The 15,527-nt window shown below is 39.5% G+C and overlaps 1 protein-coding gene across 1 annotated transcript; it reads left to right on the forward strand.

Annotated features, from left to right (window-relative positions):
• The first annotated feature begins 8,734 nt into the window (after positions 1-8,734).
• Positions 8,735-9,841, forward strand: LOC309497903 (uncharacterized protein). Its single transcript, XM_082168330.1, has 4 exons — positions 8,735-8,791; positions 9,004-9,130; positions 9,355-9,410; positions 9,614-9,841. Exons 1-4 carry the CDS (start codon positions 8,745-8,747, stop codon positions 9,774-9,776), a joined length of 393 nt encoding a protein of 130 aa, XP_082024456.1. The 5' UTR covers positions 8,735-8,744; the 3' UTR covers positions 9,777-9,841.
• Positions 9,842-15,527: the final 5,686 nt, after the last annotated feature.

A 15,527-nucleotide genomic window follows, 5' to 3' on the forward strand; every position in this document is an offset into this window, starting at 1 on the left:
TTTATAACAGTAATATTGGGGTATGGACTCATTTAAATTTTAAATTGTATTGTTCATGGAACAGACACAGTCTCTATATGATGATATCTTGGTGAAAGAGGCTCTATGTGATGGGATTTATCTGACCTCAGTGACGTGAGACAGCTGGCAGACGGTCGGTTTAGCCAGTCTGTCTGCTTCCTGACCTGATCCCAATTCATGTTTGAGCTCTAAGACTATGTGCCATATTACTAGAGAGAAGAGCAGCACCATCCCAGGAGGGATGAATACCATCTCTTTTCAACAGGTCAGGTCTGCCCCAAAAATGTTTCCAATTGTCTATGAATTCCACTAGAGTTGGGGTACTCAAACTCGGGCTCGAGTCCAATTTTGAATGAACTCGGACTTGTCACGCACTCGGATAAAAATGTACTCGGACTTGACACGGACTCAGACATTATATAAGCCGCGTTTCCACCGAAATTACCCGGAACAATTTGTACCAGGAACTTTTTTCCCAGGAACTTTTTTTGCCCCAGACCGGTTGCTTTCTGCGTTTACACCGCGGTCTAAAGTACTGGGAAGGTAAACTGCGCGCAACTGCTCCTCCCAGTCTGCGACGGACATAATCAGTTGCGCCACATTTATAAGTATGGAGGAGATTCAAACTGTGCTGCAGTTATGTATTGGTTTACTAACGAGGTAATTAACAAAACAAAATAGACGAGCACTGATACTAAATCGTGTTCAGAAAGCTCATATGTGTATAAAATTTAGACAACGTATGTTATCAGTTATTGTGAGATGGCTGAGACGAACGCGCAGAAAGTTTCCTCTTCCACAAATACCCTTAATAAAGCCTGAAACTCGTCGCCAGTCCACCAGTTTTTTTTTATTAAATTCCATATTTGCAGACAGACAACTCTTACTGCATGAAGCCACGACACGAACCGCAATAGATTTTTTTAAAAGGGAGGTTAAAAATAAATAAATGCTGCGTGGAATCATCCAACCAAAAAGCTTGTGCAGCGCACAAGTCCCACCCCTTAAAGTTCCTGAACTTTGAAAAAGTACTACCTCGTGAGCAGGGACTATCGGAGGGGGAAATATTTACCCGGAACTTCATTTAGACCCTGGTTCCTGCGGTGTAAACACATCGAGTACCAGCCCAAAGTTCCTAGTTCCTGGGGAAAGTTCCTGCGGTGGAAACACGGCTTTAGACTCTGAAAAATGTCAGAGTACAGTCGAGTCCAGGCACTGGAGGACACAATATATTCCTTCATTAATAATTCGTTACACAGAACTTTATTACATTAAATATGAATCAAATGATTCACACCTTCACAAAATCCAAACATTCAGTGTAAGAGTAAAAAAAATTACATCATATTATTTACAGTAAGTTTATTTGATTCACAGCTTATTTAGAGTTTTGACCTCGACAACCAAACTGCATTTACCGCAAACAGTCTAAACTAAAAGATTGTCAGATTTCTGTTAGATTGTCAGAACTAAAATATTTTTACACATTGTCATATAGATAACCTGAAAATACAGTAGTTTATTAAGGTTAAATCTTGCTTACCACTCTTACTAAAAAAAAAAATGGGGTAAGCACTTACATTCTCATTTTAAGAGGTGTTTGATTTGTTTACATTAGTTAATGTATTAGGCTAACTAACATGAACCACGAGCAATAGCCTACATTTGTTACTGTATTTATTAATCTTTGTTAGTCTTAGTTGAACAAACAATGAACAGCTGTTTTTATTATGTTACTTCACACAGTGCATTAGGCTAACTGATGTTAATAAATACAACTTTTGATTTAAATAATGTAAGCTAAGTAGTAAATGGTGAAATTGACATTAATAAAGATTAATAAATGCTGTAGAAGTGCAGTTTATTAATAGTTAATGTTAACTAATGTATTTAACTAGTTTAATAAATGGAACCTTATTGTAAAGTGTTACCGATTTGTTATACACCGATTCAGTGTTGGAAAGATTAGTCGTTTTAACCATTCATTAAATGGAATCGGTTTGTGACGGAGTGGTACAGGTATTGGACACAAGGAATTTCGACTACGCAACCCTGGGAATTTCACCCAGGGAAATATGAATGACACTTAAATTGTTATTAGGTCACACAGGTTCGACTCTCTTAAAAGGGTAGGCAGAAACGTGGGTATCAAAAATACAAAATCTTTATTAATATAAAGTTTGATTTTAGAGCAAGGAGATAAATCACATTAAAATGCAACCATTGTACAAGACAGCATCTGAAGGCTGGAAAGAGAGGTATAAGGCGGACAAAGTTTAAAAATAATAAAAATCACAAGCACATACACAACACACTTCTAATACACAGCTTACAAAAACTACACAGACTTACAGGGCTGAGGTACACCACAGGAAAAGTGATCACTAAGCTAGTTAGCCGAAAGCACACTCATACACATCACCGTGCACTTCAGATCACACCACAACACTTCAAAAGTGTCACACGGCAAACGTTCGGAGGAGCACCACCACCACCACCACAAGAGATCCTTCACCCGTGGGACCCCAGCGCCTGAAAGTAGATCAAAATTAATAAACAAACTTAAAAAATAACAATCAACCACAGTTTAATAGTATCACAATGTAGTCATAAAGCAGATACTCATAATAACAATGATATACAGAGATTCAAACAAAAGAAAACAAATTAACTCAATTCACACAACAGGGGAGACAGGCTCGCACCAAGCAAGCAGATCGTTTTGTGCTCCTGTTATGAACACTGGTGAGCGTCAACCTCAAAATTCAGTACACAGTAAATATCAGTCAAACCAGACAGCAACAATCCCCTCTATTAGTGGGGAGATACGATGTTCTCGCAGTATGGCAGGAGAGAAGGGACAGGGCTGTAACGTTAACTGTAGCGACAGCGGAAAAAGCAAAACGCCACAGACGAGAGGAAGAATCCTGAGTCAAATACAAAGAAAAGCACAACTAAAATTTATGTTGCTCCTGTTAAAATGTTCAGCTCATAACTACATGCACGATTACACTTACCGAAAAGGGACAATGTGCTTACACAAGCCTATCGCAAGCGCAGCAGTCATCTACATCACTCACCGATCAAATAAGGCGTTGGCGAGACAAAAATTCGCTTGTGAGAGAGACGCGTGAGAGACGGAGGGAGAGCAGGGAAAGGAAATGCAGCTGAATGAATACGCTGCGTGTTTTAAATAGCGTTAAAACATTTTTTTTTATAACGAAACGCAATATGTGGCGGCCGGTGTCGTGCCGGAAAGTGGTGGTCCGCCGAAAATTGATTGCCGTCCGCGGGAGCGCGCGCAGCGTGTTAAAGCTGTATCGCCCAGTCTCTTTAGGACTACAGCTGCTTTTATGTGGATCAAACAGACATGACTTGCAAATAAACATCAGCTTATGTCCGTGGTAATAGTGATTGAAGCCTAAAAGTGACTGAAGCCTCTACTTATTGATTGAAAGGTTATTTCTGCCCTGAAATTAGTTTATTTCCTTCAGGAGAATTATATTTGACAGATTATAACTCACCTAGTACTTTTTACCTTTTAAAATAACTTTAGATGGCCAATACAACCATTATAATGCGACATTTCACCTACCAAAAAGTGATTGAAGCCTCTACTTATTGACTGAAAGGTTATTTCTGCACTGAAATTAGTTGATTATATTCATGAGGGTTATATTTGACAGATTATAACTCACCTAGTACTTTTTTACCTCTTAAAATACCTTTAGATGGCCAATACACCCATTATAATGCGACATTTCACCTGCCAAAAAGTGATTGAAGCCTCTACTTATTGATTGAAAGGTTATTTCTGCCCTGAAATTAGTTAATTTCCTTCAGAAGAATATCATTAGTACTGCTCTACCAATCATTATCCCTCTACCTTTGTGCTATGGACATGAAAAATAGCTCAAATCATCAAATGTGGCTTGCTGAGGAAAACTGTATCAGTGTTGGGGGTAACGCATTACAAGTAACGCAAGTTATGTAATCAGATTTCTTTTTCAAGTAACTCGTAAAGTAATTCATTACTTTTAAATTTGCAACAAAATATCTGAGTTACTTTTTCAAATATGTACCGCAAGTTACTTTGTTTGGCAATATATTGACTTACAGCTCTCCTGTCCGCATGTTGAGAGAAATCGGGAATAAGTGTAGAGGCGCTTTATTTTTTATTGCTGAAGAGTGTTTTTTTGTTTTGTTTTTTATTAAAAAACAAACAAGCAAGCCAAACCCAGGTGAGAAAAAGTAATGTATCACATCACTTTCAGTAACTAAGTAACACAATTAGTTACTTTTTAGGGAGTAACACACTTTTGTAATGCATTACTTTTTAAAAGTAACTTTGCTCAACACTGGTTACTAATATCACCTATGGAATGTTAGGAACACCATACTAATACTGTGTTTGACCCCCTTTCGCCTTCAGAACCGCCTTAATTCTACTTGGCATTGGTTCAACAAGGTGCTGAAAGCATTCTTTAGAAATGTTGGCCCATATTGATAGGATAGCATCTTGCATTTGATGGAGATTTGTGGATGCACATCCAGGGCACGAAGCTCCCGTTCCACCACATCCCAAAGATGCTCTATTGGGTTGAGATCTGGTGACTGTGGGGGCCATTTTAGTACAGTGAACTCATTGTCATGTTCAAGAAACCAATTTGAAATGATTCAAGCTTTGTGACATGGTGCATTATCCTGCTGGAAGTAGCCATCAGAGGATGGGTACATGGTGGTCATAAAGGGATGGACATGGTCAGAAACAATGCTCAGGTAGGCCGTGGCATTTAAACGATGCCCAATTTGCACTAAGGGGCCTAAAGTGTGCCAAGAAAACATCCCCCACACCATTACACCACCACCAGCCTGCACAGTGGTAACAAGGCATGATGGATCCATGTTCTCATTCTGTTTACGCCAAATTCTGACTCTACCATCTGAATGTCTCAACAGAAATCGAGACTCATCAGACCAGGCAACATTTTTCCAGTCTTCAACTGTCCAATTTTGGTGAGCTTGTGCAAATTATAATCCCACGCAAAAGTTTTGCGTTCCCTCGCAAAGTTATTTGCGTTCCCACGCAAAACTTTTGCGCTCCCTCGCAAAGATATTTGCGTTCCCACGCAAAACCTGTTTAAAGCTCGGACAGACACGCCCTGTTTAATGTCTCGCTGGCAGTGTTTCAGAGCTCCGTACGTTAATGGAGCGTTTCATAGTGTTTGAACTTGGACTCAATTTCAAATATAAAGAAATGCGGTCAGTGCTATAACTCAAGGAGTTCAGTGAAGTTGGCAATATTCACATAGCTATTCGAACTTCCCTATTCTTGAGCTAAACGTTGTTAAAACACAAACGACACCTATTTACAATCACAGTAACCTAGACAACGAGCTACAACCCAATTCTCATCAAAACGAGCTTTATAATAGGCTATTAATTTGTCTCTAACCAGACGAATGAGAGACAAGTCCAAATAAGGGGCTGTCTGTAAAGTGCAAATCCCAAAACCCTTCTGCACATTTTATATTTTTAAACATATTCATCAATAGCTTCACTGTGACGCACTGTACTGTCACCAAATTCAGTTCACACATCACTGCTCTCCTGCTGGTTATACTACATTACTAAATTTGATAAAAAAAATAAGGTGTAATTTTTACGATTCTTTTTGAAATAAAATCAATAACTTCACCCTTTTTAGAAAAAATATTAAATAACTTCACACTGTTATACAGTGTAATGCCATCAAATTCAGTAAGCAAATATAATGCAAAAGCTGTGTAGAATACCAATATAATTTGTGTAAAGAATAGGCCTACTTATTTTTTATGTGCAATTACTTTCCAAACTAAGTGTTGTAGGCCTATAACCAACATTAGAGCAGTGATATGTGAACTAAATTTGGTGTGTTACAGTGAAGTTATTGATTATTTTTCATAATATAAAATGTGCAAAAGCAGTGTAGTATGACCAGGGTCACCATTGATGTGTGAACTTAATAGGGGTTATGCGGAACGCCCAACGTTCGAACCGGAAAACGGGTATAAGCATTTCCGGTTTGCACTACCGTATCTGCAGCAGTAGGTGATCTCTGAGGTAACTTATTTTTCGCTTTTTTAGAAAACAAATCTTATTTCTGTTTTAATTAAAATGTCACGAATGCTTAAGTATCAGAAAAAGAAATTTGATTAAAAAAAAAAATGCAGTCTTCATTTGATTGTTTTAATCGTCTGCAAGCAAATATAAAAGGTTAAACTACTATGATAGCATACAAGTCTAAACTAACTTACTGATAGTTAGCTAACTCTACATCGGTGCCATTAGCAAAAGCTACATACTAACTTACATACCTTCATAATCATGAATAAATGAGGAGGCGTAAAACTTAAATCCTTTATCTAACGGAGTACTCTGGGCTCTGGAAGTCCGTTTAGCAATACGATGTACATCTGAAATGGATAGAATGGGTAGCTCCTGTAAACACCGGCTATAAAAGGTCGCCATTCCTACGCTGTTTTTACCTCAGTAGCTGACGACCGGAAGTAGTTATATCTGTTTTGTAGAACCCGGAAGTATGTTGCGCATAACCCCTATTGGGTGGCACTACAGTTTGTAACATTGAAGTTAATGACTATTTTTGTATTTTTGACTATGAGTTGATGCTGTAGGCCTAGTCGTTTTTTGGGTTATATTGCACTTTGCAGACGGTCCCTTTGAACTAGTCTCTCAGCCGCCTGCTCATAGAGATCCATTTAGCCTATAAGCTTGTTTTGATGAGAATTGGGTTGTAGCTCGTTGTCTAGGTTATTGTGATTGTAAATAGGTGTCGTTTGTGTTTTAACAACATTTAGCTCAAGAATATCGATCCGGGAAGTTCGAATAGCTATATTGCCAACTTCACTGAACACCTTGAGTTAAGCACTGACCGCATTTCTTTATATTTGAGTCCAATTTCAAACACTATGAAACGCTCCATTAACGTACGGAGCTCTGAAACACTGGCAGCGGGACATTAAACAGGACGTGTCTGTCCGAGCTTTAAACAGGTTTTGCGTGGGAACGCTATATCTTTGCGTGGGAATGCAAAGTTTGCGTGGGAACGCAAATATCTTTGCGAGGGAACGCAAAAGTTTTGCGTGGGAACGCAAATAACTTTGCGAGGGAACGCAAAAGTTTTGCGTGGGAACGCAAAGTTTTTCGGGGGAACGCAAACGTTTTGCGAGGGAACGCAAAAGATTTGAAAAAATTCTTTCTCCCAACCTAAAAATATTTCCACCACCACGTCCCTTTAGGGGCTCCATACTTTTCGGCACGACACCTGTCGTTGATTCTGTGGCGCACCGCCACGAATTAGTCTATGTGTGGGAAACCATGATAACTGCATTTAAATGTGGGAGTGAATCCGCTACATTTTAGTCCTGTGACGAGTCATGAAATTGCGATGATTCACATAGTAACCATAGCAACACGAGAATGTGATAACCATAGCAACATTTTGGTTTGAAACATTTGGTATCAGCACTGTTTGGTATCAAATACAATAATCCGTAATTGTTCCTCTTAATATATATGTGACTTTACATCTTACAATTGCAAATTTGTTTCTTTCATTGAAATGGAGATCGGAGTTTTATAAGTGTGTGTAAGCATGCGATATGCACACAGCAGACTAATACTAACAATTGGACAAAGATTGACTTCCAGTAAAATAACTTAATAAATTTGTGTTAAAATCAGCTTTCTACGGAGCTTTCTACCTTTGCAAAAAAAATTATAATACTGACTTTCCCGTGCGCACGCGAACGTTTCTCGTGCGCACGCGAAAGTCAGATTATTATTATTTTTATAAGCTTTCTTATTTTTTTCAGTCTTTTTTTTAATGTCTAGTATTGAAATTAACAAACAACAAACCATAAATTGGTGTAAGTGTAGCCCACATGAAGAAATGCTATTGTAAATGTAATATTTCCTGACTATACATCCTTTAAAATGCACACTTGGTAGACAGCTTCCTGTAAAGTTATTTTCTTATGCAGTCTGTCCTGTACAGTAGCCAACATTTCCTAGTTAACCGTCCTGATTTAAAAAAAAATTCTGAACTTTTGTGCAGGTGGAAACACAGAAGGATGTGTTTGGTGTGCCTCTGATTGACCTGAGGAAGAGTGGACAGATGAGGCAGGGTCTTCCTCTAGCGCTCATGCACATAGTGGAGTTTGTGGAGAAGCATGGTGAGTGTGTTTGACACTGTTTCTGAGTCTCCACGTATGCTGAGATTATGTGTATTTCTAAAATGTGTGTTTGTGTTTAGGTCTCGGTCAGAGTGGCCTGTTCAGAGTTGGTGGGAAAGTGAAACTCTGCCAGGAATTAAGGAAAGGAAGCTTTCCGGAGTTTGACAGTGGGGATATTCCTATTCTTGCCTCCTTATTGAAACTTTTCCTCAGGGAGTTGCCTTGTGGACTTATTCCAGAGTCACACAGGACACAACTGCTGAAGGTGTTCAGGGGTAGGTGAAGCTGCGGTGGTGAGGAGTGAACATTTTGGGATAAGAAAATCAAATCTGATTGAATCTTCTTCATTGTATCTTGCAGATTCCAAAGAGGAAGAACTGAATCAGGCTGTGAGGATGATCCTGAACAGTCTTCCGGAGGAACATTTTAACGTCCTCTGCTACCTGTTGTACTTCCTGTCCCGTGTGGCAGCTGAGTCTTCTAAATCGTATGACATCCAAGAACTTGTCAATAGTTTTTGGACCCACCATCTTTCAGTAAGTGTTTGTGTGTGTGTATTCAGCTGATAGAGTCTGTACTCCCAAGCACATTACAATGTAACTCAAGTACTGAGGTTTCAAGAATTACATGCACAAGTTTTCAGGATCCTATGAGACACAGAGACCAGTCTGATGGAGCTGTCAATCATAAAAGAAAGATGGGTGTCTGTTGTATAGTGATGTGACACGTTTGTTATCTGTGTGTGCAGCGTTCCTCTTGGCCCCACCATGATTGAGGAACAGGGGCTGTGTAACGCTTTGACAGAGCACCTGCTGAACAACCTTAAACATTTGCTGCCGAACATGTACCCTCATGCATCCACCGGCAACAGAGCAGTGAGTTTATACTGTGTTATAAGTTTATGTTTCAAATGATGGTGGCATCTGTATGTGACTTGGGTTTATGAAATTGAATCTGCCATTATAAAAATTATTAAATTAAATGATTAGTCATTGCTAGTGTTTAAGAGGGAAAATGATAATAGATAGGCTAATTCTTTAGTTTTGTATATGTATGAGAGATTGAAAATGCTTAGAAATGTGTTTGTGTGTTTGAGGAGTCAGGGGACTGGACTGACGAAGAGTGTGTCAAACAGCTGCCACTCACAGAAATGAGGTAAATATGCTGAACACACACTCACAAGCACATGCAGACCTTGTTGTTGGCAAACAGTTGTTGATCAAATGCATGCACAGATCACATACACCCACAAACATGCACACATACAGTAGGATTCTGGTCATTGTGGGTTTATTTAGAACCATTTATTGTTGAGTGCTTGTCAGTCCATCTTCATGCTTGTTCTGTGTATTTTCCAGATCAAAACTACCTAAAATTGGACGACTTGGGCGACTGAGAAAAGGATTAAGCAGTTTTGGGAGAACGTTTTTCTCATGCTTTCGCAGGTATGCAGCAGGATCTTTATCTTTTTATCTTTATCCTAAGACTGATCTGGTTGTTGCCCTGCATGTGCCCATATGAAATTTTGAAATTAAGTTTTACTGTGGTAGATCGTGAACAAGTTAAGACACTGAGGCTGGTGAGCTTCACCCTCAGACACTAGGGCTGGTGTGGGTCCCTGAAAGACATTGGGGGTGATGAGGGTCACCTCAAGACACTAGGGCTGATGAGGGTCACATTTGAACATTTGTATATTCCTGATGAAGGTCGTGTGACCGAAACGTTGATAATAAATATTCATTTTAATTGCAAGTAACGATAGTGTGCGGGAGTTCCTTATCTGCTGAAACGACCTACCTATTTGGTCTTGTTATCCTACGCACCTATCACCTGCAGGTGTGCGATGGAGTTTGTTTACTAATAAGACATATTAACATTATAAAAAGGTAATATACTATAAATTATCTAAATTAGTTCTAATCTAAATGAATAGTACCTGTATAGTAGGTTACAAGGTGGCTAAAGGCACACCCTAAGAAACACTTTTCACTACTCCCATAGTGTATGATAGCAGAAAAGTACTGAAAATTGATGAGCAACAGATTTTGTGTGAAAATAAATAAAAAAGGTGGTTTGTCAGCTTAAAAATCGTGTATGAGGTGGCAAGGAGGTACACATTGGGTAAAACCATAGACTGTAAAAAAATATGGACGTAGTGTCCGTGACGTCACCCGTAGGTTTCTGAAGAGCATTTTTGAAGCCTAAAGTGGGCGGAGCCGGCCGTCGCCATCTTGGCCTTGCGTCACTCCCGGATAACAGAAAATGGGCAAAGAGGCTAAGGAGCCTTGCTATCTGAAATCACGCCCACCTAGCTCGACGTGATCGAGTTAGCTTATGCTACTGACAGTACCAAGTCTGCGACTGCACAGGGCCTTGCGCTAAAGTGACAGTTCATGATGTAAAGCCAATTAAAAGTTCCTCTTTTTGCCCTTCGAAATATTATAATAGTTAAAAGACATGGCTACAAGTGAGACTGTATATCGTGATTCTGTACTATTCTGCTAGCTGAAAATGTACTAGTGCAAAATGCCCATGCAAAATCAGTTTTTGTGTGTGTTTTTAGTAATTGTTGGTTTGGGGCCCGTGAAAGAGACTGTGAACGCATTGAATTCAGGGAGCAGGCTAGGTTACTACAAATGATGGCTGTGAATAAACTATAATATTCAGAAGTAAACAGTGTAGCTGACTGAGTGTTTATGTATACCACAACCTTCTAAGTGCTAGTGCAAAATGCCCGTGCAAAATCAGTTTTTGAGTGTGTTTTTAGTAATTGTTGGTTTGGTGTGTTTGAGTGCTCATTGTTACAATTACACAGCAAAAGTTCAGTGACATTTTTATTTGTGCATGGTAGAAAGCATACAGTGAACTCCGAGAAAACGCTATGCTTGAGGAAACAGTTTGTGAATAGGCTACTACAAATGATGCCCGTGAAAGAGACTGTGAACACATTGAATAGGATATGTTTAGTTGGTGAATAGCATAGGCTACTATTACACAGTATCGATAACTTTAAGCGCACCAGAATGAAATAAAATATTCAGAAGTAAACAACATAGCTGACTTACAGATTCAGTTAAAGGGTTAGTTCACCCAAAAATGAAAATTCTGTCAGTAATTACTCACCCTCATGTTGTTCCAACCCCGTAAGACCTTCGTTCATCTTCGGAACACAAATTAAGATATTTTTGATTAAATCTGAGAGCTATCTCACTCCTCCATAGGCTTCTAAGTGATTGAAACTTGCTGGCCCAGAAAAGTTATTAAAGAGATCGTTAATATAGTCCAAGTGACTACAGTGGCTCAATCTTAAGTTTATCAAGCAACGAGAATACTTTTTGTGCGCAAAAACAAACAAAAATAACGACTTTATTCCACTATTCATTTCCTTCTCTCTGGGCCTCGAGTTAGTTTACGTAGTGTTTTTGCGCTGCGCGTCTGTGTTACACGTCACCACGTAGGCTCACTATTGGTCGACGCTTGTCATGTGTGTGATGCGTGGTGACGTGGTGCAACACAGATGCGCTACGCTTAAACACTACAAGGCCCAGAGAGAAGGAAATAAATAGTGGAATAAAGTCGTTATTTTTGTTTGTTTTTTGCGCACAAAAGTATTCTCGTTGCTTGATAAACTTAAGATTGAGCCACTGTAGTCACTTGGACTATATTAATGAACTTTTCTGGGCCAGCAAGTTTCAATCACTTAAAAGCCTATGGAGGAGTGATCAGCTCTCAGATTTAATAAAAAAATATCTTAATTTGTGTTCCGAAGATGAACGAAGGTCTTACGGGGTTGGAACAACATGAGGGTGAGTAATTACTGACATAATTTTCATTTTTGGGTAAACTATCCCTTTAACATCCACAAATGAATAAGCGCGTTGATTCAGGGAGCAGTGCAAAGTGCCCGTGCAAAATCAGTTTGGCAAAATCAGAGCTGATCGCCGTCAAAAAAGTTCAGGAGATATTTCTTAGTGATGGCTGATTTCAACAGTTTCAATGATAGCATTTTGAAAAAAAAGTGTCATGAATTTATTGCATTTTTGGGGGAAAATAATCCGTTTTTATAATAGATCTTTGAAAATCCAGATTGAAATTTTTATGATATTATAACATAAAGATGCTCTGCAGAAAATAGTGGTTTTCATCTTGCCACTTTCTTGGTAAAGAAAACACATTTTTACTCAAATGAATCAAAATGGATTTATCACGTTCTGGAACCAAACTATAATATTCAGAAGTAAACAGTGTAGCTGACAGAGTGTTTATATCAGAATGTTTATTTTTAAACCACAACCTTCTTGGGGCTTCTTTGACCGATACAACCCTCTAATGTCAGAATGTTTATTTTTAAACCACAACCTTTTAAAAATGATATATTTAACGATATCTTTAGCATTTCTCATCCAAACAACGTCAAACTTGGCACTGCACTTACTCGTGACCGTAGCGAGACTGACACCTGTCAAGTTTGAAATCCATCGGACTAACGGTTCGAGAGATATGTGGTTAACAGACACACAGACAGACAGACGTTTCTGTAATTTATAGATAGATTATGCAGTAACTTAATATTACTTTTGAGAGAGTGTGTGACAGTGATTTATGTGCATACATGTCAGTCACTCTTTTTTTACAGTCTATGGTCCGTCAGCGCGGCATCGCACGTCAAGTTCGTAGAGAGCTTATTCAGTCCATTTTAAATTCTGATTTTGGCCGCCTCTCAAATGGGTTAAACCAGTGGTTCTCAACTCCAGTCCTCGGGACCCGCTGCTCTGCACATTTTGTATGTCTCTCTTATCTGACACACTCAAATCAGTTCATGGAGTCTCTCCTGACGAGCTGATGATCTGGTTCAGGTGTGTTAAATAAGGGAGAGATACAAAATGTGCAGGGCAGCGGGCAGGGGCGTCGTAAAGGGGGGGGTAAAGGGTACCGAGTACCCAGGGCCCGAGGCAGGGGGGGGGGGGGGGGCCTTAGAAGTCAGTTTTCTATACATACATATATATGCACTAACATTTGTATAGCATTTATGTACAATTAAAAAAGTTCCTGTGCAAAACTAAACTTGTAGTTAGGCACTGGTTTGGTATAAAAAAAGTAATTTTCATGCTGTGCAGGGCCCCACCACCCCTCTCGAATCAATGTAAATGGTACGACCCGCAGTTCAGGTGCTTCTGCTGCGGACCTGCGGTCGGTGAATCAGTTGATGAGACAGGAGCTGGAGTGAGCCGTGATAGGAACTAGGAAGACAGGGGAAGAGTCATGTCTTTCCTTAAGAAAGGAAAATCAGGGGCTCAAAAACGAAAAGAAAAGAAGATTAAAGAGAGAAAGGCAAATGAGGGCAAGCAGTTGCTCACTCAGTTTTTTGAAAAGAAAGGTGAGCTCCAAATGCATCATCGAGCATTGACATTGTTTTAACATAAATATCTACTCCAGGTAGAATAGCATACATTTATGTTCGTACTCTATTTGAATTATATATCAATACTTTATAGTATCACAACCTACATAGCGAGCAAACAATGTTTCTGGGTAAATAACGGAGTGAGAAGCAGACGGAGGCGGAGCTGGGAGCTCAACACACTGCCACTCCAGGCAGATGCGCAGCTTGTCTCCTCTTCTGCTGCAGTTCTCCCCAGAGTCAGAAATTTACATGAAAACACTGTATATTTCCCTCCATTGTCAAAATCTAACACCCGCGAAAACACAGATCGTTAGCGCCAATTTTACCACAATGTTATGCAAATTAGCTCGCGCACGCTCTTACATTAAGTACAGGATTGTTCTCAGTTTAATTCACATCTTAATGATTGAAAATGACTTATTTTAAAAACGTAATTCAAAGACTGAATGTCTAGTTTGGCGGTTAGTGTACCCTGTGATTCTATAGTCTGCATTTATTTTAAACAGACAAATAATCATCAATTATCTTGTACTTTTGACAATAAAACAAAAATAAACTAATCAGAGTGTGGCTTATTTTGTTTACATTTTAAGTGTTTTTATGATAAAAATGCAATACCCCACCCATTGGTATCACTATGGTATTTGGTACGGGGGCCCAGCAAGATGGTTTGTACCCAGGGCCCAAAATTTGGTGCTACGCCCCTGGCAGCGGGTTCCGAGGACTGGAGTTGAGAACCACTGGGTTAAACCATAGATATATTGCCTATGAAGTTCAAGTAAATGCGCTAGAAAATCCACGCTCATTCAAGGATGTGCATTTATTGCATGGAAGGAGAAAGCGCCGACACCTGCAGGATTTCACCTGACGGTACATAAGCATATTATAATCTATCTGTTCCGTGAGAGCAGAACGAAGGAGCCTTTATTGACGTTTTTAAATCTGAAAACTCCAAAAAGCAACGAAATTGTCAGACATCCATTAGTGCATGTTCACAGAGGAAAACAACTGAAAAACAGCGCTGGTTGTTCTCTCGAACGATACTCGACGACAACGACGGAATCCTAAGCCGTGGGCGAAGTAATGGGTGTATTAAATTGTATGAAATAATCCCGAAAAAAAGCACAAACACTGCAGAGATGGCAAGTTCAGCAGCTAACATATGCTGAGGTGAAGTGACGGCTAGTAACAACAGCAGACAAACGGCTAGCATTGACATCAGTGGCAATCTACCTGTCACTCAAGTGGCCACACCCTTAATTATGCAGAACTTTAAATATTAATCAAAACGGATGAGTTATAAAAAAATTCACCCCCCTCACAGTTGTTATGAAGGGCAGAATTAGCTGTATAGACCAAAGCCACATAGAGAACCAGGCTGTAAACATGTTTTTTTCTGCTGTAAAGTTGGTAATTTTGACATGGGGGAGATACAGATTTGACTCACTTGTGCAGCCAGCCTCAAGCGGCCAGTCAATGAATTGCAGGTTTCAAGAGAGAGACGGGGAGGTTGCCGCTTGCATGCAACGTAAACGAGAACGTGGTTGCCTAGTTACGCACACCGCGACTGTTAACAAAACATTTTACATTTCATTCATTCTTATAGACCTTATGCGCCAGAGAAACGAGGGCGCCGCCATCTTTAGAATATTGTCTTTGAACTTCCGTTTTTGCGGTCGCTCTGTATATTTCTATGGCATTGCTGTCCTGGAGTAATTAGCTTTTGAAGTGGATTTACTTAAAGGAACACTTCGACTTTTTGGGACTTTAGCTTATTCACCGTATCCCCCAGAGTTAGATAAGTCCATACATACCTTTTTCATCTCTGTGCAAGTCTGTTTGACGCACCCACCGCTAGCCTAACTTAG

This window comes from Leuciscus leuciscus, assembly GCF_965113295.1.
Source record: "Leuciscus leuciscus genome assembly, chromosome: 4".
NCBI lineage: Eukaryota > Metazoa > Chordata > Actinopteri > Cypriniformes > Leuciscidae > Leuciscus > Leuciscus leuciscus.

Excerpts from the sequence above, each read along its gene's own strand:
- LOC309497903 (XM_082168330.1), top strand. The coding sequence starts at position 8,745 with ATGACATCCAAGAACTTGTCAATAGTTTTTGGACCCACCATCTTTCA. Across the intron at positions 8,792-9,003 it reads TTTGGACCCACCATCTTTCA|CGTTCCTCTTGGCCCCACCA; the intron begins GTAAGTGTTTGT and ends CTGTGTGTGCAG. Across the intron at positions 9,131-9,354 it reads CATCCACCGGCAACAGAGCA|TCAGGGGACTGGACTGACGA; the intron begins GTGAGTTTATAC and ends GTGTTTGAGGAG.